At 37.2% G+C, this 24,764-nt stretch overlaps 1 protein-coding gene across 5 annotated transcripts in view; it reads right to left on the reverse strand.

Moving 5' to 3' along the window:
• Positions 1-523: 523 nt before the first annotated feature.
• Positions 524-24,764, reverse strand: part of LOC141387265 (uncharacterized) — a 178,977-nt gene continuing 154,736 nt past the window's right edge. For all 5 annotated transcript variants that reach the window (XM_073956713.1, XM_073956701.1, XM_073956690.1 and 2 more), the window contains 2 exons: positions 3,217-4,581; positions 524-807 (listed from right to left, as the gene is read on the reverse strand). In XM_073956713.1, the coding sequence (XP_073812814.1) occupies positions 623-807; positions 3,217-4,581 (1,550 nt within the window). In that variant the 3' untranslated portion in view covers positions 524-622. The remainder of the gene's footprint in view (positions 808-3,216; positions 4,582-24,764) is intronic.

The following is a 24,764-nucleotide window of genomic DNA, read 5'->3' on the forward strand; positions in this document are numbered from 1 at the left end:
TTTGAATAATTTGCCATTTATCTAAAATGAATTATTAATAAATTGTGAATTATATAGAGATATAGTTTAAGTCTAATGAATTAATACTCTAGCGTTAAGTTTATGAATTATTATATTTAGCACTAAAAAACCATTGAAAATAGAAATAAGTATTTTAGTATTAGTGGTTACTTTCGTTAAAATCCCTAATTGAATTGTATAAACTCAACGAAGTAACCTAAACTAAGCCTGCATTGTTACAAATAAGAAAACGAACTTCACTTGTTATCCAGCATCCTCTTCTCTTTTCTAACCCTTCTCTCATTATTTTATAAATAAAAACAGAAACCTACGCTTTATAACGTTTTCCGAAACTTTTATCTTTTTTATTTCATGCATCAACATAATATTATTTCTCATTGGGTGAGAAATCTAATTATACAGTCCACTTGAAGGATGGATTCCTTTGGTTTTTTCCCTCGGTTTTTGGCTTGGAATCCTCTCTCCACTCAATAATTTTTATTCATAAGGAAAGAAATTATAGTTAACATTGGATATTTTTATATATACTTTATTCATAACTTTTTATTATTTAATTGAAGTGCAATAGACATAATATTTTGACAAAAAGCTTTGTTATTTTTTAATCATATAACATTTTGCGGCTCCGTTGGTGTTTATTACCGTCTGCACTTTTTACTTTTTTCCGCATGTGCTTCGGTATAACACGAAATACTTCCGAATCGATTTGGACTGGCATAGAATTTTGTCTCATTGCAATCCACTTCCTTTTATTATTTTCAAATCTCTTCAAATCCCTAGTGTCACCTGAAAGAAAAAAATATCGTTTATTTAGCTTATACTATTAATACTTCTAGTATTAATAGATAGAAATATTACACATGCCGGAAACTTACAGCCAGTAAAGTACGTGTATTATACTAGAAAATTCGAAAGAAGTGTTCGACATTTGTACAAGATTGAAAAGTAACTAACACAAAAAATTAAGTTTTATTTATTTAAGAAAAAACATTTTGTTGACAATGAAAATTTATTGCCAATGAAGCTAATGTTGGGAAAATATAAAGTTACTGGCATGTGTATATGCTGGGTTACATATAAATGATCCAGCTAACAAAAAATAGGTTGTTGGTTTTACTACACTGCATTTAGGTTTAGCTTAATTCCGTGTAGACTTTATTTTATTCACCATACGATTTGATAACCAAGTAAACAGGGGTTCGTTTAGTTGACGATTCTGCAATGTTTCATTGACTTTGTTCACTTATCCACGTAAGACTTTATTTCTCTCTTAAGCACACAGCTTAACTCTAGTAAGCGCACAGCTTTACTCTATTCAGGTTACTCTTTACCTAGATTGCTATGACGGCTTTAATTCGCGGTCTGAATTTCAATTCAACTCGCCCACCTGCTACTCTCCCGTATTTACAATCACGCAAAATCACACAATGATCATGTTGCTAATCGATTCGCAAAGTCACATAAGCACGGTGAATGTAAATAACAAACAGGCAGTGACAATAAATAAGAGGGAGTAGAAGGGTTTACAATTAATGACGCCACAATGTAGTGAAAGAGAGTACAACAAAAACAATAGTAAAATAAACATTGAAAATATCGAGTTAAATTCTATATACTAGTTGTTGTTATTGTGAGTTATATAAAGCAAATGGTTAATAAAAATTTACGCTACAATTTAAAATTCTAAAATTAAGGTAAATGTAAAATAAATGTCCTTGAAAACTAACGATGAAAATAAGACTTAACCTATTTAGCCTTGTGCGCAAGAGAGACAAGTTTATAAATAACAACTTGATTGCTTTACATCAAGAAATCTCTGTCCTCTACGCAAGCTAAATCGAATTATACAAACTGTTCACTTATCCGTGAACATCTTCCCAGGCGGATATTATCTTTTTTATGTCACTTCAGAGTGTTTAATAAACAACAATAAACTTAATTGTAATAATTAGCCTTGTTTATGTAAGAAATTGAATTGTACGAGGGTCACTCGAAAACCATCTGGCATAAGCAACTTGCAGTGACATTATGTGACATTTTTTGGAAAGTTTGACAGTGTTTAGCCTAAGCGTACTCAGGTCAGTTTGACGTATGACCATGTCGCTCATTTACTCAAAGAGTGGCACAACTCAAAAAATGCGTTTTCTGAGTTAGCAACATCTATATTTTTATCTTGTGTCAAATTTTCATGCTGATATCTCTAAAACTCGACGAGTTGCAGCTTATTTACTACGAGTTGCCAATAATTCAAGACACAAGTTTTTCGAGGTTATGAAGCACTAAAACACTTCAAATCATGATTGATCTCGCGCAGAAATTTAGCAATTATATCTGGATAGCTGTCTGCAAAATATGGTCCAAGTAGTGATTTTAGTTTTTGTGTAATAATCTTTTTAAGTTGGGAAGTCAAATTTCAATCGCCAAATTAAAACGCGTTTTTCTCGAAACTGCAGTTTTTGAGATGTGTCGCTCTTTGAGTAAATGAGCGATGTTAGGTTGTTTACAGTAACACTTTGCAAAAAATGGAATTTACTTGTGAACATTTTCTTCAGATAATTTTTCATAAGTGCATCGATCAAACTAAATCTTTGTAACTTTCGACGTGGATAATCACGGCAAGAGTGCATCGATCAAACTAAATCTTTGCATGCCGATTAAGTACCATCCTATAGGACTATGAAAAACTGGTTCAATGAATTCAATCGTGGTGGACACTCGGTAAAAAACGGCCGTTGTGCCAGAAAAAGTTTAGCCGTGCGTGAACGGATAATCCAAGATCGCCATGTTAAATACCGTGAGATAGAGACATCCTTGGGCATTTTTTCCACCAACCAACATTCGACATTGCATGAACACTTGGCGTGTTGTGTTGATCGGTGCAAAAAATTTCGAAAAAATACGATCGCGGTGCTTCGAAAGACGTTTACAAGATGGATACAAGTGGCGAATCATGGAACTACGCGTTCGAACCCTAAAAATAGCAGCAATCGCCTGAAGAAGCTGCAAAAGCGTTCAAAAACCATGTTTTGGATGTGTCACAATCAAGCCAATTAAAGAACCCAACACATGGTCGTATGTCAAACTGTCCTGAGTACGCTTAGGCTAAAAACTCTCAAACTTTTCAAAAAATGGCACCTGGACACGCAGTGTTCCTAGGCCAGAAGGTTTTCGAGTGACCCTCGTAATATGATTTACCTTTGGTGGCAGGCTGGTCCTCGAATGTTAGCAACTTCATTCCCTCATTGCTATTTCCTTCGTCTGGGGTAGAGTTGTTGCGCAAAGCAACACCTCTCTGCAGCATCGATCGTTTCTGCGCCAAATAATTGTCTAAACTTTTAGCATCCTGATCAGACTCCTTCGTCTGTAGCTTGCTTGCAAATGTTTGATGTTTACGTTGCATGTTTTTAAAAAACGCCTGAATTTTTCGTGCAGCTGCTTCTCGTAATAGAAACTCAATCGATTCGCTTATAGCGGCGTTTCCAAATGAAACGTTTTCACTTTCATCACACTGAATCGATTTTAGGTCATTTGTACGACCCAAACGTTTTCGCGTAAGGTAGCCCCTGGCGCCGGCTTGTAGTTTAGTTACAGCTGAAACTATTGTTGACTCGGTTTCAGTGGACGTGTCCCCATTACCAACTAATGCGGTGGACACATTGTCTAACATATGCGCTTTAGTTTCACCGACATGATCTACATCATTTTTATCAGAACAATCAGAGTCCGCCTCGGAAAGGGAATAAGCCATAATTTTACTTCGAATGTTGTTCGACGTATCATCATCTAAATAAAAGCTATCTGTAGGGTCATATGTTTGTCCATTTGTAGTTGTTATTGGTTCCTCAATATTAACTTGACTATCAATATCGGAGTTGGTCGCAATAGTGTGACGATGTTTTAAAGCTTTCTTAGTAGTGGAAGTTACTTCTTGTGCATCTTTCTGATTTATTTCTGTACCTTCACAAATTATTACGTCACTTTGAGCTGAACTTTCACGGGACTCCTCATTTTTTAAATCTGTAACGACTATGCAGTCCTCATCTGTATCCATGTTGCTTTCAAGTTTAGCTAATGGTTTAATTGAAGACTCTTCGAAAGAATGTTTAACGTACTCGTATTTATTTTCATTTGTTGATGTTGAATCCCGGCGCTGTTTCATTTTCTCAATTATTTCTTCGGTTTCATCTAATTTGTTCAATTTGCATCCCAAACTGTCGTTAGCTTCGTTCTCGCTATCTGTCGAGGTGGAATCATCATTTACAATATTACTCAACGGACTGATATCAGTTGATAATGATTTGGATTTGTCTGTTAAATCTGTCATCTGATTTTTATAAGATTTCAAGATGCTGCTCAAGTTCCTCTCGGAATTGAGAAATTCTATATTGATTTCATTTATATACGTTAACTCAGAGTTGTGCAAAAGACCTTGGTTACAATCCCGTTGATTAACCTTTTCGCAAAATGACCGCTCAGAATCGATAAATTGCTCAGTAACCACTTCTGAATTCGGCACACCTATATCAGGCGAACATTGTTGGTATTGTGAATTGGTAGATTCTGTAAATGAAAATTTGACACATTTAAAGTATACTTAAAATATGGTAGTTTTTGTTTGTTTATTGTGTAATGAAAATGAGACATATTTTAAAATATACTCAACATATGACAGTTTTTGTTCGTTATTACCCACGCAGAAATCGGATATATACGTTCTTCTTCTCTGATGTTGATACGAAAATTCTTAGGTTGCAATTTCTAAAGCATACCTATAAAACGTTGCAAATCAAAATATACAAAAAACATATAGGTACTACATGCAAAAGTCGGTATAGCTGGCAGTAGCCGACCATGTGATACCCTACACAAAAACCTATGCCGGATTTAAAACAAATCTACTCAATACGAGGATTTATTTTTGTATAGGAAATCTGGTAGATTATCGCCGGATTTAGCAAATAAAACCTGATAATGGTCTAAAGAGGTCATATCTAAATCGCCTATAATTTAAAATTGCAATCTAGGAGGAACATGTCATGTAATAGTATCAGAAACGAACTTAATGAATTCAAGGATCTATTCCAGAAGAATTCCGTGTCAATAGGGTCGTAAATTCGGTTAAATACGCACAAAACATATGAAAGAAAATAATGTTATTTAACCATGTCGTAAATTTATTGGTCTGTTCCAGTACTGCAAGAATCTACTAATATTTACTATTTTTCCGATAACACAAAGGAAAAAATGTTATCGTAGTAAAAAATAGTAGCTTCTTGCAGGTTCTGGAACAGACATTACATTATGCTAAATTCAAAAGCCATTCACTAAACAATGATGGCAAAAAAGTCTTATCTTGTTGTATTTATGTGTCTTTTTGTATTTATGTGTCTATGGCTTTGTAAACATTTCCCATTCATCTAGAATTTTCTGTATTTCAGTAGCTTCTTGCAGGTTCTGGAACAGACATTAAATTATGCTAAATTCAAAAGCCATTCACTGGAGAGTTAGAAACTTGAACTAAAGGGGTTTTAGAAAATTTAACTAGAAGAGTACGAAAAATACTAAAATTCACTAAATTTGGTAACAATTGTATATTATGAACGGGTATAGCTAGCATCTGAAATTTAGTGCAGAAATCAAGGTTGGAAAGTGTTGTAGGTATAAGGAAATGGTTTTGCACATTCCTATTTATGGTACTAAGTTTAGTACAACGTGGATTTGTATGAAAGGATAGAACTGGAAATCTGAAATTTTTTAACGTGGCCGTTTCATATATGTATGTACATATTTCTACATGCATTCACTACCATCAGTCACCACTACGCAGTCAGCATAGTGGACAAATTTAACTTCGGTGTAATTAACGATAATCACTGCTGCGCAATAATTCTTATTCACTTCGTGTTACCACCCGAATGTATATTTCAGTTTTATGCACCGAAGACGTCGATCACTTGCCGAACAAAGTACGAACAGACGTGTGGCTCATACGCAATCTATCATACTAGTTTACTACGAATCGATCCAGCTCATAGCAAGCTCCCAGCTCATAGCAAGCTCCCAGCTCATAGCAAGCTCTCAGCGGTTAGCACGCTCCCAGCTCATAGCAAGCTCTCAGCGGTTAGCACGCTCCTAGCTCATAGCAGGTTCTCAGCGTTTAGCACGCTCCCAGCTCTTAGCAAGCTCTCAGCCAGCTCTAGCTCATATATAGCTCCATGCTCTTAGCCAGCTCCCACCAACCGATCTCTTCCCGACAGCAACCCGAATGCCTCAGAGCCGAGCCACACACACTAATATTGCCAACGAGCCGACAGCAACCCGAATGCCTCAGAGCCGAGCCACATACCCGAATATTGCCAACGAGCCGACATTAACCCGAACACTACAGAGCCTAGCCACAAACCCAACGAGCCGACAAGAACCCGAACACTACAGAGCCGAGCCACACACACGACGATTTACAACGATCCGACAGCAACCCGAACACCACAGCCTACAACTGCAGAGCCGAAAGCCACCCAATTGTCCCGAGCCGACAGTAGTGTGGAGCCGAGCCACAACAGACGATTGCTGAGCCTACAACTACCGCTACACAGAAACGAACTCAACTAATAGCTCATACCGCATCCATTTTCCTCACATATACACTAGCGATCATCTGAATAGGTTTGAATTTTTTCTTTTTATATGTTAAGGTATCTTCTGATGTGTTCGTATTGTAGATCCATACTATTTAGTTTTTGAGAGTCCTATACTATGCCAACATTCCCAAGAAGACACTTGACGGTGTTGCCATATTTTCGGAAAATATCCCAATTAAAATAAAAAATGTACAAAAAGTGTCCAATTTTTGCGATCATCAGAATAAGTTTGAATCAAAAAAATTGAAAAAATTGTACTACCCAAGCAAATATTGGGCACTTTTTTGGTTTAGTTTAGTAAAATGGAACATTCTGATATATCTTGCAACAAATTTGACCCGCTTTATTTGGAACGTGGGTTCAATTCACAACATGGAAAAGTTACCAAGAACTTTCAGATAAAATCAAGAAATATTCAAACAAAAACGTTTTATAAACTTGCTTTAAATGACATTTTGATTTCGTTAGATATTTTCTGAGCTTCAAAAATTTGTCTGGAAGAATGTTTCATCGACGACAATAAAGTAGAAAATTGTAATTCAAATTTAAGTCAAAGGGGCATGATATCACCGATATTTATAGTGCTGTAATACCTATATAGTCAGGTCAAAAGGTTTTTTTTTCTGTTCACAAGTCATAAAACAAACACGACCAATTTTCGAACATTTATGATACATGTGGTCAACTATGGTGGATTTGTGAGCATGATAATACTTAAATTTGTACTGCAAGGATAGTTAAAAAATGAAACGAACTAAAAAAAAAAACTATTTTCAATGACCTCTCTAATTGATCGATACTAATAATATGGCTACACTTGGTATTTGCTTTCAGACAATTTTCGAAGCTCAGAAGAGATCTAACGAAATCAAAAAGTCATTTAAAGCAAGTTTATAAAACGTTTTTTGTTTGAAAATTTCTTGATTTTATCTGAAAGTTCTTGGTAACTTTTCCATGTTGAGAATTGAACCCACGTTCCAAATAAAGCGGATCAAATTTGTTGTAAGATTTATCAGAATATCCCATTTTACTAAACTAAACCAAAAAACTGCGCAATATTTGCTTGGGTAGTACAATTTTTCAATTTTTTTGATTCAAACCTATTCTGATGATCGCAAAAATTGGAAAATTTTTTGTACATTTTTTATTATAATTGGGATATTTTCCGAAAATATGGCAACACCGTTAAGTTTTTTCTAGGAAATGTTGGCATAGTATAGGACCCTCAAAAACTATATAGTATGGATCTGCAATACGAACACATCAGAAGATACCTTAACATATAAAAAGAAAAGAATTTAAATCTATTCAGATGATCACTAGTGTATATTATTCGTTTAACAAACACCAAGAGTGTATAATAAAGATTTAAATCGTAAACACTCGTGTTTTACTTAAGGTTTGTGAGTCCATAGGTCGACCCTGGCAGCGACTGAGTTCACCTCAGCCCTAGATAAATCCACCCGTTATAAATGGCGCCCGAGCAGGGAACCGACGAAAATACGACAAGCGAAAAAAACTAAACTAATCGCCAGCGAGGACTCGTCGAGTTCCGCGAATAATAGTGGAGGAAATTTGGACGTGAATGATTTCTTAAGTCCAGATCGCTTAGTTGGATATATTTGCTCAAGCGAGAGCAGTTAGTTCAACAAAGTAAGAAGGCTGGACTTGAAACCGAAGGATATACTGTGGATCACCTTCTAAAATAGGGATACGTAAAACCGATTTCGGTTAATCGATTAATCGGTTATTAGCCGTAAAATCCCTAAAAATCTTAGTCGACTATTGACTGTGCGAAAACCATATAACGGATTATTCTTAATCGACTTTCGAAAGTCGGAGTCAACTATTATTCGTAGTCGACCATTAGTCGTAGTCGACTATTAATCGTGGACGACTATTAGTCGTAGTTGACTATTGGGTGTGCTAAAACCGCGTAATGGAGGTACTTTTTTGTACATATGTACATCACAGATTGCATCAACGAAAATGGTCGATTATGATCGGTTTTCCGCGGTTAACGAATAATCGAAACTCGACTTTTAAGCTGGGTACACATTGTCAGTTTTGAATGTCGATATTTCGCAATTATCGATAACTGTCAAACCGTCCAGCAACCACAAAATATTTTGTGGTTGCATGATGAATGACAAAAATGAACGGCCACACTAGCAAGCAACAACAAAGCTGTCATTCAAAACTGACAATGTTTACCCAGCTTTAGTACACTCTCAAATAATCGACTAACCGAAAATCGAGTTTTTTACGAAAACCGTATAATCGAAAAACCGATTATTGCATTTTACTGCGTATGCCTATTCGAAAACAACTCAGCCAGCACATCAGGAAAAAACGAACGCGTTCTTCAGCTGAGAACTTATTGCGCGAACTGGAAAACGAGGTGAAAGCTTCAGTGCCCGAATATCAACAAGAAACTTCGATAGCGCTCCCAATTACGACAAAAATGTCCGACGCCGAGGTGATGAACATCATACATCGTTGGTCACATACATTTTCCGGCGACCACGACCTTCTCGATGTCCTCGAGCGCTTTGAAGAACTAGCTGAGTGCCATAGCATCCCCTATGATCGCCTACTCCCGTCGCTGCTTACTTTCTTCGAGGGAAATGCCTTGAAGTGGTACCGAGTGAAGCGGGACGAAATCAAAACTTGGATCGACTTCCGCACCGAAGCTAAAAAGTTCTTCCTATCCAAACGTCACCTGAGTATAATCGAACACACATTTTATAATCGTCGGTAACAGAACAAAGAAAAGGGTAAAGATTACATAATTACTATGCTCACGATTTCACGACGTCATCCGCAGTTAAAATCCATGAACCATCTAGATCGTATATACCGAGTACCGACATTACTTACGCTGTCACAACTTCACAACATTGGATGAATTGATAAGCCTAACCGATGACTTTGAGCTGATAAAGCGGGACGAAGCTCGCATTGAAAGGCCCAACACCGCTCACATGCTCCACGTAACAGACATCCCCTACTCCCGTCACACGCACTGTTGGCGATGCAAAACTCCTGGCCACACTCGTTGCGAATATCGGCAGACATCGGTATTATTGTGCTGTCATTGTGGACGGGATAATGTATTCTCCCGTAATTGCAACTGCACGATGAAGAAAACCACAAAAATAGTTTCATCGGTATCTGGACCAATCAGTCGGTATTTCGTTCCTGTCACCCTTGAAGGAATACACGTTAATGCCTTGATAGATACTAGAGCTTCGCTGAGCTATATATATGTATATGAAACGACGAGAAGAATGTTGGTTTCCCAAGCGGTTCTTCCCGGCACAACAAAGAGAGAGAATACAAATGGCCGATCAACGGGCTTCCTACTATGAGTCAGATCTATTTTTAAGAGTGCACTATCAAGGCAAAGTGACAGATCTGTTAGTGACAGTGGTTCCAACTTTAGCCGTACCTCTTATATTAGGTCTGGACTTCTTAACCGCAAGGAACTGTCATTTGAGTATCGATGGAGAACCGATACAATTATCCCATACCGAGCCCCATGAAGACTTTATAAATACCATCACAACTGATACCTCGCACCGAAAACCGTCAACGCCTGTTATGAAACCGAAATCCGCACGAGGTGAAGAGAAACAAGCACCCTCCTGCACACCAACACAAGATGATGACCGGAAGCCAAGTTGAAACGTACCGAAATTCGCCCAATTGTCTCCCAAAGCCTCGCAACACCAATAATAGAGGAAATCACAACCAAAAGAAACACAACATCCTCGATATTCCTGAACGCGACAAGAAACGAAGGAAACAAAATTTCTGTCAACCTACGCACTGCAGCCCGAATATAAATGTCCTAAAATAAGCGACGGATGTGACTTCGCGATCAACTTCCTCTTCTTATTCATGTACTCATCCGATCAACTAATCACCCAAAATTCCATAATAATATTTAAAAAAAAGAAACCGAAAATATGAGAAAAGAATATAAGGAAGAAAAACATATAAAAAACATAAAAAAATAATAATTATAAATAAAAAAACAAAGGGAAAAAATATATAAAAAAAACTCTGAATTAAAAAAATAAAAATGATAATAAGGAAAAAAACGAACAACAAAAGAAACAAAACTCTTCTTTTCCCCAATGTGAGGGGGGAGATGTAACGTGACCGTTTCATATATGTATTTCTACATGCATTCACTACCATCAGCCACCACTACACAGTCAATATAGTGGACAAATTTAACTTCGGTGTTATTAACGATAATCACTGTTGCACAATAATTCTCATTCACTTCGTGTTACCACCCGAATGTATATTTCAGTTTTATGCCCCGAAGACGTCGCTCACTTGCCGAACAAAGTACGAATAGACGTGTGGTTCGTCAGCAGTCTACCACACTAGTTAGCCACGAATCGATCCAGCTCATAGCAAGCTCCCAGCTCATAGCAAGCTCTCAGCGCTTAGTACGCTCCCAGCTCATAGCAAGCTCTCAGCCCTTAGCACGCTCCCAGCTCATAGCAAGCTCTCAGCGCTTAGTACGCTCCTAGCTAGTTCTCAGCGCTTAGCGCGCTCCCAGCTCTTAGCAAGCTCTCAGCCAGCTCAAGCTCATAGCTAGCTCCATGCTCTTAGCCAGCTCCCATTAACCGATCTCTTCCCGACAGCAATCCGAATACCACTGAGCCGAGCCACATACCCAACGAGCCGACAGCAACCGGAATGCCTCAAAGCCGAGCCACATACCCGAAGATTGCCTACGAGCCGACATTAACCCGAACATTTAAATCGTAAACACTCGTGTTTTACTTAAGGTTTGTGGGCCCTTAGGTCGACCCTGAGTTCACCTCAGCCCTAGATAAAACCACCCGTTATAATTTGAAATTATGATCACTGTAGGAGTATAAGATTGAGGTAGCTTTGAAATCCGTAGCTATGTGTTCGAAAAGTACTATACACTATCTTGGGAACAATTCAGATAACTGTTGGAGTATAGGATTGAGGAAGTTTTGGAAATTCGGAAAATCGGCCGAAAATATATATGGGAGCTATATCCAAATCTGAACCGATTTCCATAACATTTGGTGTATTTATTTCTATACCGAACTCAGTCACACATCGCAAATTTCATCGAACTCGGACTTATATAGTGTGTTTGGTTAAGCAAATATATAAAATCGGCCAAAAATATATATGGGAGCTAAAACTAAATCTGAACCGATTTCGATATAATTAGACACATTTATCTCTTGACCGAATTCAGTCCACATTCCAAATTTCATCGAAATAGAAAATATATATCGTGTTTGGTGCAGCAAATACGAGAAATCGGCCGAAAATATATACGGGAGATATATCCAAATCAGAACCGATTTCGATAAAATTTGGCACATATATTTTAGACCACATGGTCACACATTCCAAAATTCATCGAAATCCGACATATATGAAATCGGCCGAAGATTTGTATGGGAGCTATATCCAAATCTGAACCGATTTCAATATAATTTGGAACATTTATTTCCAGACCGAATTCCGTCACACACTCCAAATTTCATCGAAATCGGACATATATAGCGTGTTTGGTGCAGCAAATACGTGACATCTGCTGAAAATATATATGGGAGCTTTATCCAAATCTAAACCGATTTCGATATAATTCGGCACATTTATTTCTAGACCGAATTCAGTCACACATTCCAAATTTCATCGAAATCGGACACATATAGCAGGTTTGGTGCAGCAAATACCTGAAATCGGCTGAAAATATATATGAGAGCTATATCCAAATCTTAACTTATTTTCACCAAAAGCAACAGCGTTCTTCCTTTGGCTAAAAAAAGGATATTCCCCAATATCCATCTGAATCGGACAATAAATGCTACCTGTTCGTTGCTAACGGATGGACGGACATGCATAAATCGACTCAGAAAGTGATTTTATGTATATCCGCAAAAGGAACATATACATAAAGACATAATACCCCTTACCACAGTGTATTGTAGGGTATAAAAATTCGTCAATGTATTTGTTTGGCATGTAAACAAAGAAATGTCAAAAAAGCGCCGGCGTCAAATTCAAATATGTTTAACTTTTAAGTAGGGCTGCTCAATGGGCCCACTTCTGCTGTCGGTGTGTGTCAATTTGCTCACTCACACAATTGAAAAAGAGAGCTTTTGTTTTTGAAATGAAAATTTTCAACACACATTTTTTCCATTACATAGGACTACCCAACAAACCAACATTACTCGAACAAAACATCATATTTGAATTATAAATTCATGTGTAGCCACTGGATAAACGAAACTTGATTCTCTTGAAAATAATGAATGTGTATGCTAATTATTAGCTTATCCGTGTAATTGTAGAATGTATTTATAGGAATTGTTTTTCGTAAATTTTATAAAATCAGACTGAATGGTATGTTGGGAAACTATAAAAATGTTTGTGTTTCAAAACCAACACAATAACAAAATGTGTTTGTAGTTGTATGAGCAGCCCTACTTTGTAGCCCTAAACCAATTGTGGGCACGGCCATCCACTGGTGGTTTCTGTAAAATACTCTTAATTTAATTAATTCACCAACACTTGGGCGTTTAAGTATTTTTTGTAATAATTCTTTAATAATTCATTTGTAGTACGTTTTAGGTAACATTAGTGCTTAAAAATGTTTAAATATGTAATGAAACAACAAGAAAAATTAAATATTAATTCTGCCTTAAATTTTCTCTTTTCCTATTTTGCTCACCATTGCCCTAAACTGAATGTTGATGTGTGCAACACAAAGAAAAATAGAACAAGAGAAATTTTCGGACGTCAATCAGCTGATTGAACCAAACCTATGGAAATCAATGTATTCGATTAGTTGTGACTAAAGCCGTGCACAGTGCACCAGTTTTCACAAATCAGTGAGTATTGATGAGTGTAATGAAGTTTCTGTTACTGGTGTGAATTGGTAGAGAGAGAAAGAGAGTAACATATCTGTTCCCATCTGGTTCGCCTAAACCAGCTCACGTTGAAGATGTGTTTCTCCGTTGCAGGCCAAACAACGACTGATGCTTACTCTCAATTTACGCTACCGTGAAGAAATGAGCAGCCATGGCCTAAACTGTTACATCGTTATAACGATGTTGTACACATTGCGAAAGGTGATTTCTTGGACGGATTTAGGATTATTATAATTGGAGTATACCAAATTTATCAAATACTCCTTAACAACTTTTCCTGGTAATACTTTTGATAATAACATTTTTCTTGAAAATTATTCCATAGTCAGTAGACACACGTACAAGATTTTGTGTAAAGTAAATTGAGTTTTTTGAAGAGAGAGGAAAGGGAAGAGGGTAGGAAAGAGTATAGAGGAGACCTTTTCTACCCCATGTTGCGGAGCAATGTAAATAAAAGAGAAATATAAACCAAATAAAAAGGAAGTAATTTCTTCTTAAAATAAAATTGACGGTTTTATTAATACATTAGTCGAAGAACTAATATAGATTACCTTGTATTTACAATGGTGTTGGTTGCTATGATGTACTTGTTGATGGACGAAAATCCGAAAAACAAGTGAAGTTAAAATTATCGAGAGAGCTTAGATATCTCAAGAGTCCTGCAAATTGACAGATCTTACTCACTGTAATTTGTCATCACCAACTTTGAACGAAAATTCAAAGTTGGATAAAAAAGGTATTATGACAGTGTGAATGTATTTTCATAAAGTTTCTTTAATTTGAACTTTCACATTACCGCCGTCCTTGAAACATCTAGCTACGTTTCAAAGAATTATACTTAATTCTATTAAATTAAAAATACAATTGAAAATAAATAACAAGGCGGAACCGTCAATTTTGAGTATTTTTTATTAATTTTGTATATATGTTTCTTTATTTTTTTTTCAAAAAACAATTTTTTGTGACAGTAGAAGACAAAGAAACAACATGACCGAAGGTCCAGAAGATGGCTGATCTTCTCTGGCGATCCTACAGTGGACAAGGACCAGTTATCACCCAACCAAAGATAGTGAGCTGGGCCCATGGGAACCCAGGACTCGAATATGTCTGTGACTTCATCACATTCGGGTACACATCAGGACCTAGAATAAGCCCAATGTGTGCGGACTTATGAAAATCGGGATCTGCCAGTTGTATCCCAGCATAGTGGTCTTTTACATAGTCCGGACTGAGACGGCGCGACCACAGGGCATACTTCTCGCTGAAACGCGAACAAGTTGGGTAGAATCGGAGCAAGATAGTAGAGTTAGTTCGCAAAAGAAATCCTGTCCAACGTTTCTTAGATGACTTTTGCCCAGGCGAAGTCGGTTTGGTTGTAGGCGACATATGGAGAGAAGTAGGCGCATTGTCTTTTTTACCCGAAGGGCGAACATTAAGAAGCGTATGGTGGTCACCTTTACACTTCTGGCAACGATGACGACTTAAACTATCACGTCCGATATGGGACCTGCCTAAGCAATTGGAGCAAAAATGCCCCTGAACCACAGAGCGAACACGTTCCTCCCAAGTCATATTTAGAAAGTCGGGACACGCCCATAGGACAGGGTCAGTCAACATACTTTTCTATTGCATACTTTACGGGGTGTCATTGTGTGAGTGCATGCTTTTTCAATCGGTTGAATTGTGTGTGTGGAGAGAGCAACGTTCAATGAGCGCCCGTCTGACGCTGCCATAGGACATGCCTCTGAGTGCACAAACACATTTGAGGCCTTGTTGTCGAACTGACCTTGCCACTGTGCTTTTGCCTTGAGGTTGGGTAGCCACTTCTGTTGGGGAAAGACCGAAAACGACGGGTGCAATCTCCCGTAGAGGAGAAGCGGTATCTGGAGCCTCGGTGGGATGGTCGATATTTGCGGCGAGGAGTACCTGGGGGTATTTCCTGCCGTTTGGGATTTGGATCCCGGGTTGCAGCCAGCGTTGCTGAGCAATTCTTCCGTAGAGCAGAAGCAACAATTACTGGATTCGGCGCTATGGACGGGCCGGTTGGTAGTGCCTGTGCAGGCTCCCGTAGAGGAACGGCATCTTTGGTGACCTCGCACAAAGGTACCATATTGGCGTCATCGACTGCTCTCTCTTCATCCGACATAGGGATGTCTTCCTCCACAATTGGAAGGGAAGCGGCCATCTTACTTAAGTTTTCCATATCTGTGAAAAAATTGAGATGACACGATAGTCGTTTTATGACCGTGTTACGGGTCGTTTTACGACCGTCTTCTGTTTTCGAATCCGCGACTCTAACATGACCGTCGATTCCAGGATAGACTTTTACGACGCGACCGAGTTTCCACGCGGTAGGAGGTAAATGTTCATTTATTATGGGCTCTGGAGGAGCAAGGATCGGAGATCCGATAAGAAAATGCCCAGGCGTAAGGGTCACCGTAGAGTCATGACCATCGTTCATCGGGCAAAGTGGACGAGAATTTAAACAACCTTCAATCGTATTAAAATTGTTAAAAATTCTTCAAACATATATTTGAGGTTTTTAGCCATTTTTTGAAATGAGTTTTAAAGCTTTTAACCGCAGCTTCCCAAAGTCCACGCAAATGTGGAGCTCCGACTGGGTTAAATTTCCATGAAAGCTCTTGATATTGAATCTTTTTCTTTCTTATTTAATGCCAATTTAAATTCTCGTTCTAACTCTCTAGATGCACCAACGAAGTTAGTGCCATTGTCCGAGAAGATAGTCTTGGGGCAACCACGGCGCGAAATAAATCTATTAAATGCAGCCAAAAAGGTTGCGGTGGATAAATCAGACGCTGGTTCCACATGGGTTGCTTTCATAGAAAAACACACATAACCTTTTGTTATTTTACAACCTCGAACTGAAAAGGATTTGATATCAAATGGACCAGCGAAATCGATACCTGGGGCTCAATTCTGTTTCTATGAAAATGTGAAATGAAAACTTTTATAAAGGAAATAAATGTCAAATGAAAAACATTATAAAGAAAATATTTTTCATTCAAATTTTCATAGAACAAGAATCCACCCCCTGTTGTAGAAAACGGTCTAGAAATAGACGTTCTCTCCGGAGGAAGAGATGCCATGATTCGTGTACAAGCGAGTTTTTTTTGCTAAGATGCACAGTCGACAATGCCTTATTGGCGCCCTACTCAACAAATTAGCACGAGGAATCCAATACTCTAAGCGAAGCGTACGAAGCATTAATTGTTTTCCTCCGTGCATGGACTCTATATGAATTTATTCCACCAAAATGATAGGGTAAGAGAATTGGAAGCCGTTCAGAAGTGGAAAGAGTTGGAGATTGAGCTAGGCGTCCATCTAACCTCATTACCCCTGTTTGATCCAGAAATGGATTTAACGACAATAGAGAGCTTTTCGAATAAAGTTGCTTTTTATGAAGTAACGCATATTATTCCTCTGGATAATATACCTTTTAAGCTAAAACAGCAAGACGAAATCTGACTGCCTGAATCTCAGAATTGGTAGGAGTGGACCCTTCAAAGTGGTATTTTCCTCTATTAGCAGGATGCGTGTTGAGCAGAACACATGCGATGGCACGGAGTGCCCTGTCTAGGGGAGAAAACTGGTTCAAAATATCTTCATAGTCTTTAACGAAAGTAACCGAAACGTTTTGGAAGTCCCAATTTGAACTATCAAGACCTAGCCCGTGTGGACCATGCCACCAAATTTGTGAAGAAGCCAACTCCGAAGGAGAAAGCCCACGAATGCGTAAGTCTGCAGGATTGTCCTCAGACCAAACGTGGAAAAACCTATATTGACCAACATAACAACCACGAAATAACAATAGTCTAATCTGTCCAGCAATAAATTTTATGAAATGAAATATCAATCTCGCTTAGAATGCATTTCAGAAGTTCGGATGATATTACCCCACCGCATAATTCTAAACGAGGCAAGACAATGTACTTCAAAAGAGAGCTACTTTTGTTTTGCATGAAAGCAAATTTGTGAAAATTTCTCCATTAGAAGAAACAATGCGAACGTAAGCTACCCCGCGTATGCCTTTTCTGAGGCATCAGAAAAGACATGAGCAAGGGAGAATACTGGACCCAACGTGGAATTGAAATGGAAATAACGCCCTGATATGACTCGACGAGTTTTTGCCATTCGCGTTCTGTCGAAGACGGAAGCGAATCATCCCAACCAATGTTGTTGAGCTAAATACGTTGCATAATTATTTTTGCTACAACTATCACAGGTCCTAACCATCCTACCGGATCGAATAATTTGTCGATGGTTGACAAAACTTCCCGTTTGGTATTTTAGGACCGGTGTTCCAGTGGGCTTACACTGAAATACAAATGGACCAGCTGTGCATTCCACCGAACACCCAGCGGGTTTGAACTACTAGCTTCCACGAAAGTAAGAAGCTTAGCGTCGTAAACATGGTACAATCATTACAAGGTAGGACACAGCAAACATATGATTAAAATTTTTTCCTGAGGTCCTCCTATTATGTCAAAACTGTTTTGACAAATGACAAAATAAATTGATTGAATATAAAATAATAAAATCAAAATATAAATAAAAGCAGAAAACAATACATACATTATTCGAAAACAAACTTGATTTCAACATTAGCGAGGAATCCTTTTAAGCAATTGTAGCAGTTCAGTGGAATATGCTGTGGCTGTCTGTTGTGATTGCAATCACCACAATGTTAAGCACTCGTAAAATATATCGTTGGTCCATTCGTCTATGTCTTTAGTGAGAGCTTTCGAATTTAAAATAAAATTCATTTTGAAAAACTTAGCCTTTATCGAATTGCAGCAAGACTTTATTCAGGGTGAAGCTGGTTACCAGATGTATTAACATCCGACAAGGTATAAATCCGCAACCGAACTCATGCTTGTCATTGCATATGATACAGTGCGTATCCTTTGGGTGTTGTTGTGACGCCTTTCCCTATCCATTGTATTTCCTGTATGCAGTAATATCGGCATTGTTATTCACAAACATATTTGCCAGTGCACAAAGTGCACCTTCTCTATGAAGAGTCCGGAAACTCAGGTACATGTTCGCAAATCATGGTCATTAAAACGTTTGCGAGAGTCATCAACTTTACATGGGGTTTGTTTTTCATAGTGCGATGTTTTTATAGGTTGGGTTACTAGGCCAACGGCCAAGTGTTTACAGATCTTATGGATGGATCAGGGTCCACTTGAGATGGAAGAGGCACCATGATAAGTCATGGGCATAATCATGTTAAAGCCGGTTAAAACCGTTGCTTTAATTTTCTCCCCTACGTCACCCTCACCATACAAACGCTTTTTTAACCTCTAGAAACACTAATGTCAACTTCAATAATCCTAAAAACGATGCGTCGTGTTATATGGCGGATATACCAAAACGTGGACTAATATAGCCAATTTTCAATACAAACATTATAAAGCATTTGACCAACATTTTATCCACAACTTCAATCCGTTCGGACACTGGAGTGATCTCCACAGACATACGGACGGACATGGCTATACATATGTTTATTTCATGAGGGAGCGTCAATAAATGAAAAAATAAATTATATTTAAAATTAAATATAAACAAAACAAACTTTGACATTATTTCCAATAAACAAAACTTGTTGCTTTTGTTATTAGTAATTTTGAAGTTATAAGCAAACTGGCTTCAGAGATTTTTTTTTAAAATTTAATCAACCTGTCCAACCTTCTAATAATTGAACCATGGTCGTAAAGATACTCCGAAGAAAGCGATTCTAAAATGCTGCGATCATTGGCTTTCCATTTCCGTAATTCAAATTTGGCGGAAGAAAGAGCACCAATTAACTAGTCTCTGGATTTTTGCGCTGTCTCCAGATCGTGATAACCGGCCAAGACGTCATCTACGTACATATATGCACTTCCGAAGGATATGTGCAGCTAGCGGAAATTCATTTTCTCTGTCATCGGCCAATTGATGTCCGAATGGCAAGATATGGAGCACAATTTACTCCGAATGTTACGGTCTGAAGTTCAAAATCGTGGACCGGTTTGTTGGGAGAATCCCGAAATACAATTCGTTGGAGGGAAGTTTGAGTGGGATCTACTCGAATTTGCCTGTACATTTGTCTTATGTCGCAATTGAACACGAATTTGAAGTCTCCATCTTAGAATAAGCAGGACCAAATTTAATTGAAGTGTTTGACCGATATACAGAAAGTCATTTAAACTATTCCCATTCCAAGTCTTATTTGAGGCATTGAAAAACACTATCAATTTGGTAGAAATGAATAACCTGATTATGCGGCAAATAACAAACTGAAGAGTCTGCTGAAGAACTTGAGACAAGTCTCATGTGGTCTAATTCTACATATTCCGTGACCATCGCATCGTAAATGACTTTATCTTTTGGTTTTCTTAGGAGGGAAGATTCGTTACGGAAGAATTGTCGAAAACAATTGGTCCTAGAATGAACTAGCTGACCTGCTAGTTCGGGTATGATGGAAAGTGTGACAATATATCTGCCATATATGTCCCAAAGTGTCGTCCTCTTGAAATTTTCTTCGCAAAATTTGTCCGAAGGAGACAAAATAGCACGCTTTGCAGGTTCTTCCAAGTACCAAAAACGAAGAGGAGTTTTGTTAAGATTATCTTCTGGATAATTGATTGTGGTTGTTAAACTGTAATGTTGGAAGTTGGAATTGGACTAGTAATGATCCTGCCAAAAACAGTTTTTTGTGACATTAACGAACCTAGAATGTTTGATTGAATTCCCTGAAGAATTCTAGGATATAAATCTGCGCCGAGTAATAGATCGACTGTTCTAGATTCAAAGAAATTTCTATCAGCCAAACGAATATTTGGCAAACGGGAAATCAAGTTCTCACCAATTGAAAAGTATGGTAAAGTGCCATAAATAGCGGGAATAACTAAAGCTGCAATTTCCAAGAAAATTGATGTATCATTTGGTGAACCTATACACAACTTGGTTAACACCAGAAATGGTAGCTTGTGTCGAAGTGGTAGAAATACTAAGACGACGTTGTAGACTTTCAGTAATGAACGATGCCTCAGAATCTGGTGATGCCTTGATGAATTAGATTCACCATAGCTGTACCAGAACAACATTTTTGTTTTGTGAAAAATGATGCACCTGTCTTTTGACCGAGTGTGATATTCCTGACGAAGTTGAAGGGATATCTGGATTCACATTGCTAATCTGAGCGGAGGATGAAGTACTAGATGATTGCGACGAAGTCGCTGTACGAGCGGAACTTGCATAACCGGACATCTCACGGTGTAAAAGTATGTGATGTCGCTTCTTGCGTTTACCCGCAATTATATTTACTGACACACTTTCTAACCTCATGACCAACCATCAGACAATTAATGAAACAATTCATCACTGAAAAAGTCCTTCTACTGATAATTTTTTTGAATTCTGGACACTAATTTGGGACATAGAACACATGTTTTTACTACAGGGGCACGAGAAGAAGAAAAAGGATCCGTCTTTGTAAAATGAGCTCGCACATTCTTTTTAACTTTTTTTAGAGGAATCTATACCACGAATATTTCGGAGACAAGTAAGGTTCTGAATCCTTTCCGTAAGACAACGATCCAGATCTTTCCATGCAGACAATGCCGATTTGTCTTTAACCGTCTGTTCCCACATTTTGACGGTAGTTTTAGGCAATCTTTGAATGCACAAGAAGACCAATATGGGATCCCAGTCGTTCGTATAAACGTCTTAGATCGCCATAGCGGAAATGCATCCATTGATTGCCCGCTGAAGACTCTTCAGACCCACACTGGACTCATTTTCCAGGACCGGTCAAACTACACTTTGAGTTGCTTATTAACCCAAACTCAGACATTAACCACGCAAGAGCGAAAGGGAACTTTGAAATTATGTATTTTGCTTCCCCACTAGTTTTCTTTAGTCAATGACATAATTTCTCGACGTCGCTAAGGCGGCTGTTGTCGATAGACACAACAGAAAAAAAGATCCCTGAATGTAGGCCAAGACAGAAAATCATCATTTAAAACATCTATGTCGCAAGGTGGAAGATTTAAACTATGCATAACGCGGTCATTTGAAGCCGAATCCTCAGCTGACCTTCCTCTTTGGTGTGAAACACCAGACAGAGATAAAGCATCTTCAGGAGGAATGGCATCTCTTCTAGGAGTACTAGTAAAATTAGTATTAAAATTTGATGGAGGGTCAACTTGGGATATATGGTACGAATTCGAACGTTGAGATTGCTGGAAGCTATTTACATCATGTTGTGAATTGGAACTCTTCTGTGAAGCACGAAGCTGACGTTGACATATGCCTTAAATGCAACATTGTACTTACTTTGGGCTGATTCGAGGTTTTCTTTTACCTCGCCTGAAAGTTTAATAGAAGTAAGGCATCAGTCATACGTTTCTTTCACTTTATCCCAAAGCGACTTAGCCTCAGAAGATTAAACTTCTAGAATATACATAAATATCCAAATCTTCATCTCGGAGAAAATTGAAGAAGGTTTTACATTGTACAATAGCAGCAGATGCTCTGATGAAACAATCGAGTGGAGATAGATCATTTTGAATCACAAATAAGATCAATAGATGAAAATCAACACCAATCAAATGATATTGAACGAATCCTAACGAAAATTAAGAGCAAAATCTTCAAAAAATTCAGAAAATTATTTAATTTGTTAGCGAATACTAACAAAAGCAACACGAAACAAGGTTAAGAAACTTTTGTTTAAAGTTCAGTAAAAATTCGAACGAAAATTAAAACTGTAAATAATACAAAAATCAAAGAGTATTCTCACTTTGTTTCGAAAAATACACAGGTTTCAGTTGGATGTATAGAAATATACACAAAATAATTATTTTCGAAAATAAATAATCAAAAAAGATAAAATATAACGCCAAAAATTGCAAAATTCAATAAATTTTCAAATATTTTTAAACGACTGTATGTTTATGCTTTATAAAGAGTGAGAATTATTACACACAATAGGCACTGTTGGAAATTATTACAACAAATACGTTTACCGACGGACATTTGTAAAACGACCGTAGTTAGGCATTGTAGTTGTTATATGTTTTTGTATTAGGAAGATTATAAGTCAGACACCGAACACTGTGCTCAGATATACAGGAATGTCATTGAAAAGCACAAGAAAATTTAGTTGGAAAATTCTTGTTAACAAAAGAGGATGTAATAAGCTGTGGAAATTATTACAACAAATACGTTTACCGACGGACATTTGTAAAACGACCGTAGTTAGGCATTGTAGTTGTTATATGTTTTTGTATTAGGAAGATTATAAGTCAGACACCGAACACTGTGCTCAGATATACAGGAATGTCATTGAAAAGCACAAGAAAATTTAGTTGGAAAATTCTTGTCAACAAAAGAGGATGTAATAAGCTGTGGAAGTAACAAAAACAAGTAATTACTATTGCAACTTTTTTTTATAATTTTGTAAAAATATGTAATTGTTTTTTAAAACAATAATTCCCCGATGATGGCTATCGATCGAAACTTTGTCTGTTTTTTACTTATTCTGGCCTCAAGCCAAATGCATAGAGACAGAAGATTTTATCTCGTATGTACGCTAGAATTTTTTTGTAAACAATCACTCGCGACAAATGCACAGTAAAAGACGGTACGTACCTTTTGTTGATGAGTGAATAAATGTAACCCTCCGTTGGACAACTGAGTCTGGCCATGCCTTTTGCATTTTATTTAGCATTTTGAACAGGGCTACGATAAAGCTATGGACCTGAGATTCCAGGTAGCTTAATGAAATTTTGTTACCTTTCCATCGAAAGAAACATGAAGTCAAAAGAATCAACAGGAAAGGAGCTACAAGGATTTTTTGACATACATATGTATCACATTCGTAACACATGAGTCTGGCCAGACCCCACCCATTTTTTATTGAAAATTTTCGGAAAGTTTTCCTAATATTAGATTTTTCCTACATTATTTGACAAAAATCAAATCTTAATTTTTTTTATTTGTCTTAAGTCTATAGATTACAATAATCGTTACAGACTAAAATATACGTATATACAAAATTTCGAACAAGGTTATAGCAATTTTGAAGAAATTACATATTTAGATATAATATAACTTTTCGTTTTGATATTTCTCTGGTATCAGATTGATCTAAGAGATGGTAGTACTTATTAAATTCTACAAAAAGGCGGCGCAAGGGCCATTATTTGCGTAATTTTGTGTAAAATACGGAATTGCAAGTAGTTGAAAATTGCGGGATGGTCTACATGGAACGTTTATACTAATTTTTTCCACAATATATTCAGAGAATATTTTGCCTTGTAAAGCATTTAAAATAAATGTTATATTTAGCATTGATCGTGTCCTTTTTAGTGTGGGTAGTTTTAATAACTCCAACAACGTCCTCGTAGACCGAACAAAATAAATTGTGTTTGATCTGTTTCGATTGAATTTATGTGTATTGAATAAACGGGATCCCATACAATAGAACCATATTCCAGAATGCAGCGAACAAAAGAAATATATAGTTGTTTTGTTATTCCAGGATCTGTGAATTCCTTGCCCCACCGTTTGCCAAATTCTAGGCTTTTATAAGCTTTATTAATAGTTTAAGATATATCAGGAAAAATGTCTAAAATTGTCTTTTTCATTTCAAAAAAATCAAAAAAAAAATTTTGATACTACACCAATGATTTTTGGCACATAAATTAAGAAAAAAATCAGCATTCCAAATCTGTTTTCGTTACTAACTTTGATCGTTGCGCGCAAAAGATATGACTGTTTTAATTATGATAATTAGAAAAAATTCTAAAAAAATCGCTGCTTAATATTGTTAGCTGTTATATCCTATTATCGTGAACTGAATTCGTAACCTTTGCGATGATGCAAAAAAATAATCGCAAAGTCTCAATGGATTCGCGAAAAATCAAATTTGTTAAATAATTTCACGTATTTACAAACATATTTTTGAAACAATAGCGCTCATACTTACGCAAAATATATAAAAAAAATTGTAACAGCATCCAGACATTTTGAGGAGTAAAATGAAACCTAAGTTGTGAAGGTTGGAGCTATAGTATTCAAGTTATTTGCAAAAATACGAAGAAAATATTACGAAAAAATTAAAATCATATTATTCTAATTTTATTTT

The sequence above is a fragment of the Musca autumnalis genome, unplaced genomic scaffold (genome assembly GCF_047663935.1).
Source record: "Musca autumnalis isolate F117 unplaced genomic scaffold, ASM4766393v1 scaffold_1, whole genome shotgun sequence".
NCBI lineage: Eukaryota > Metazoa > Arthropoda > Insecta > Diptera > Muscidae > Musca > Musca autumnalis.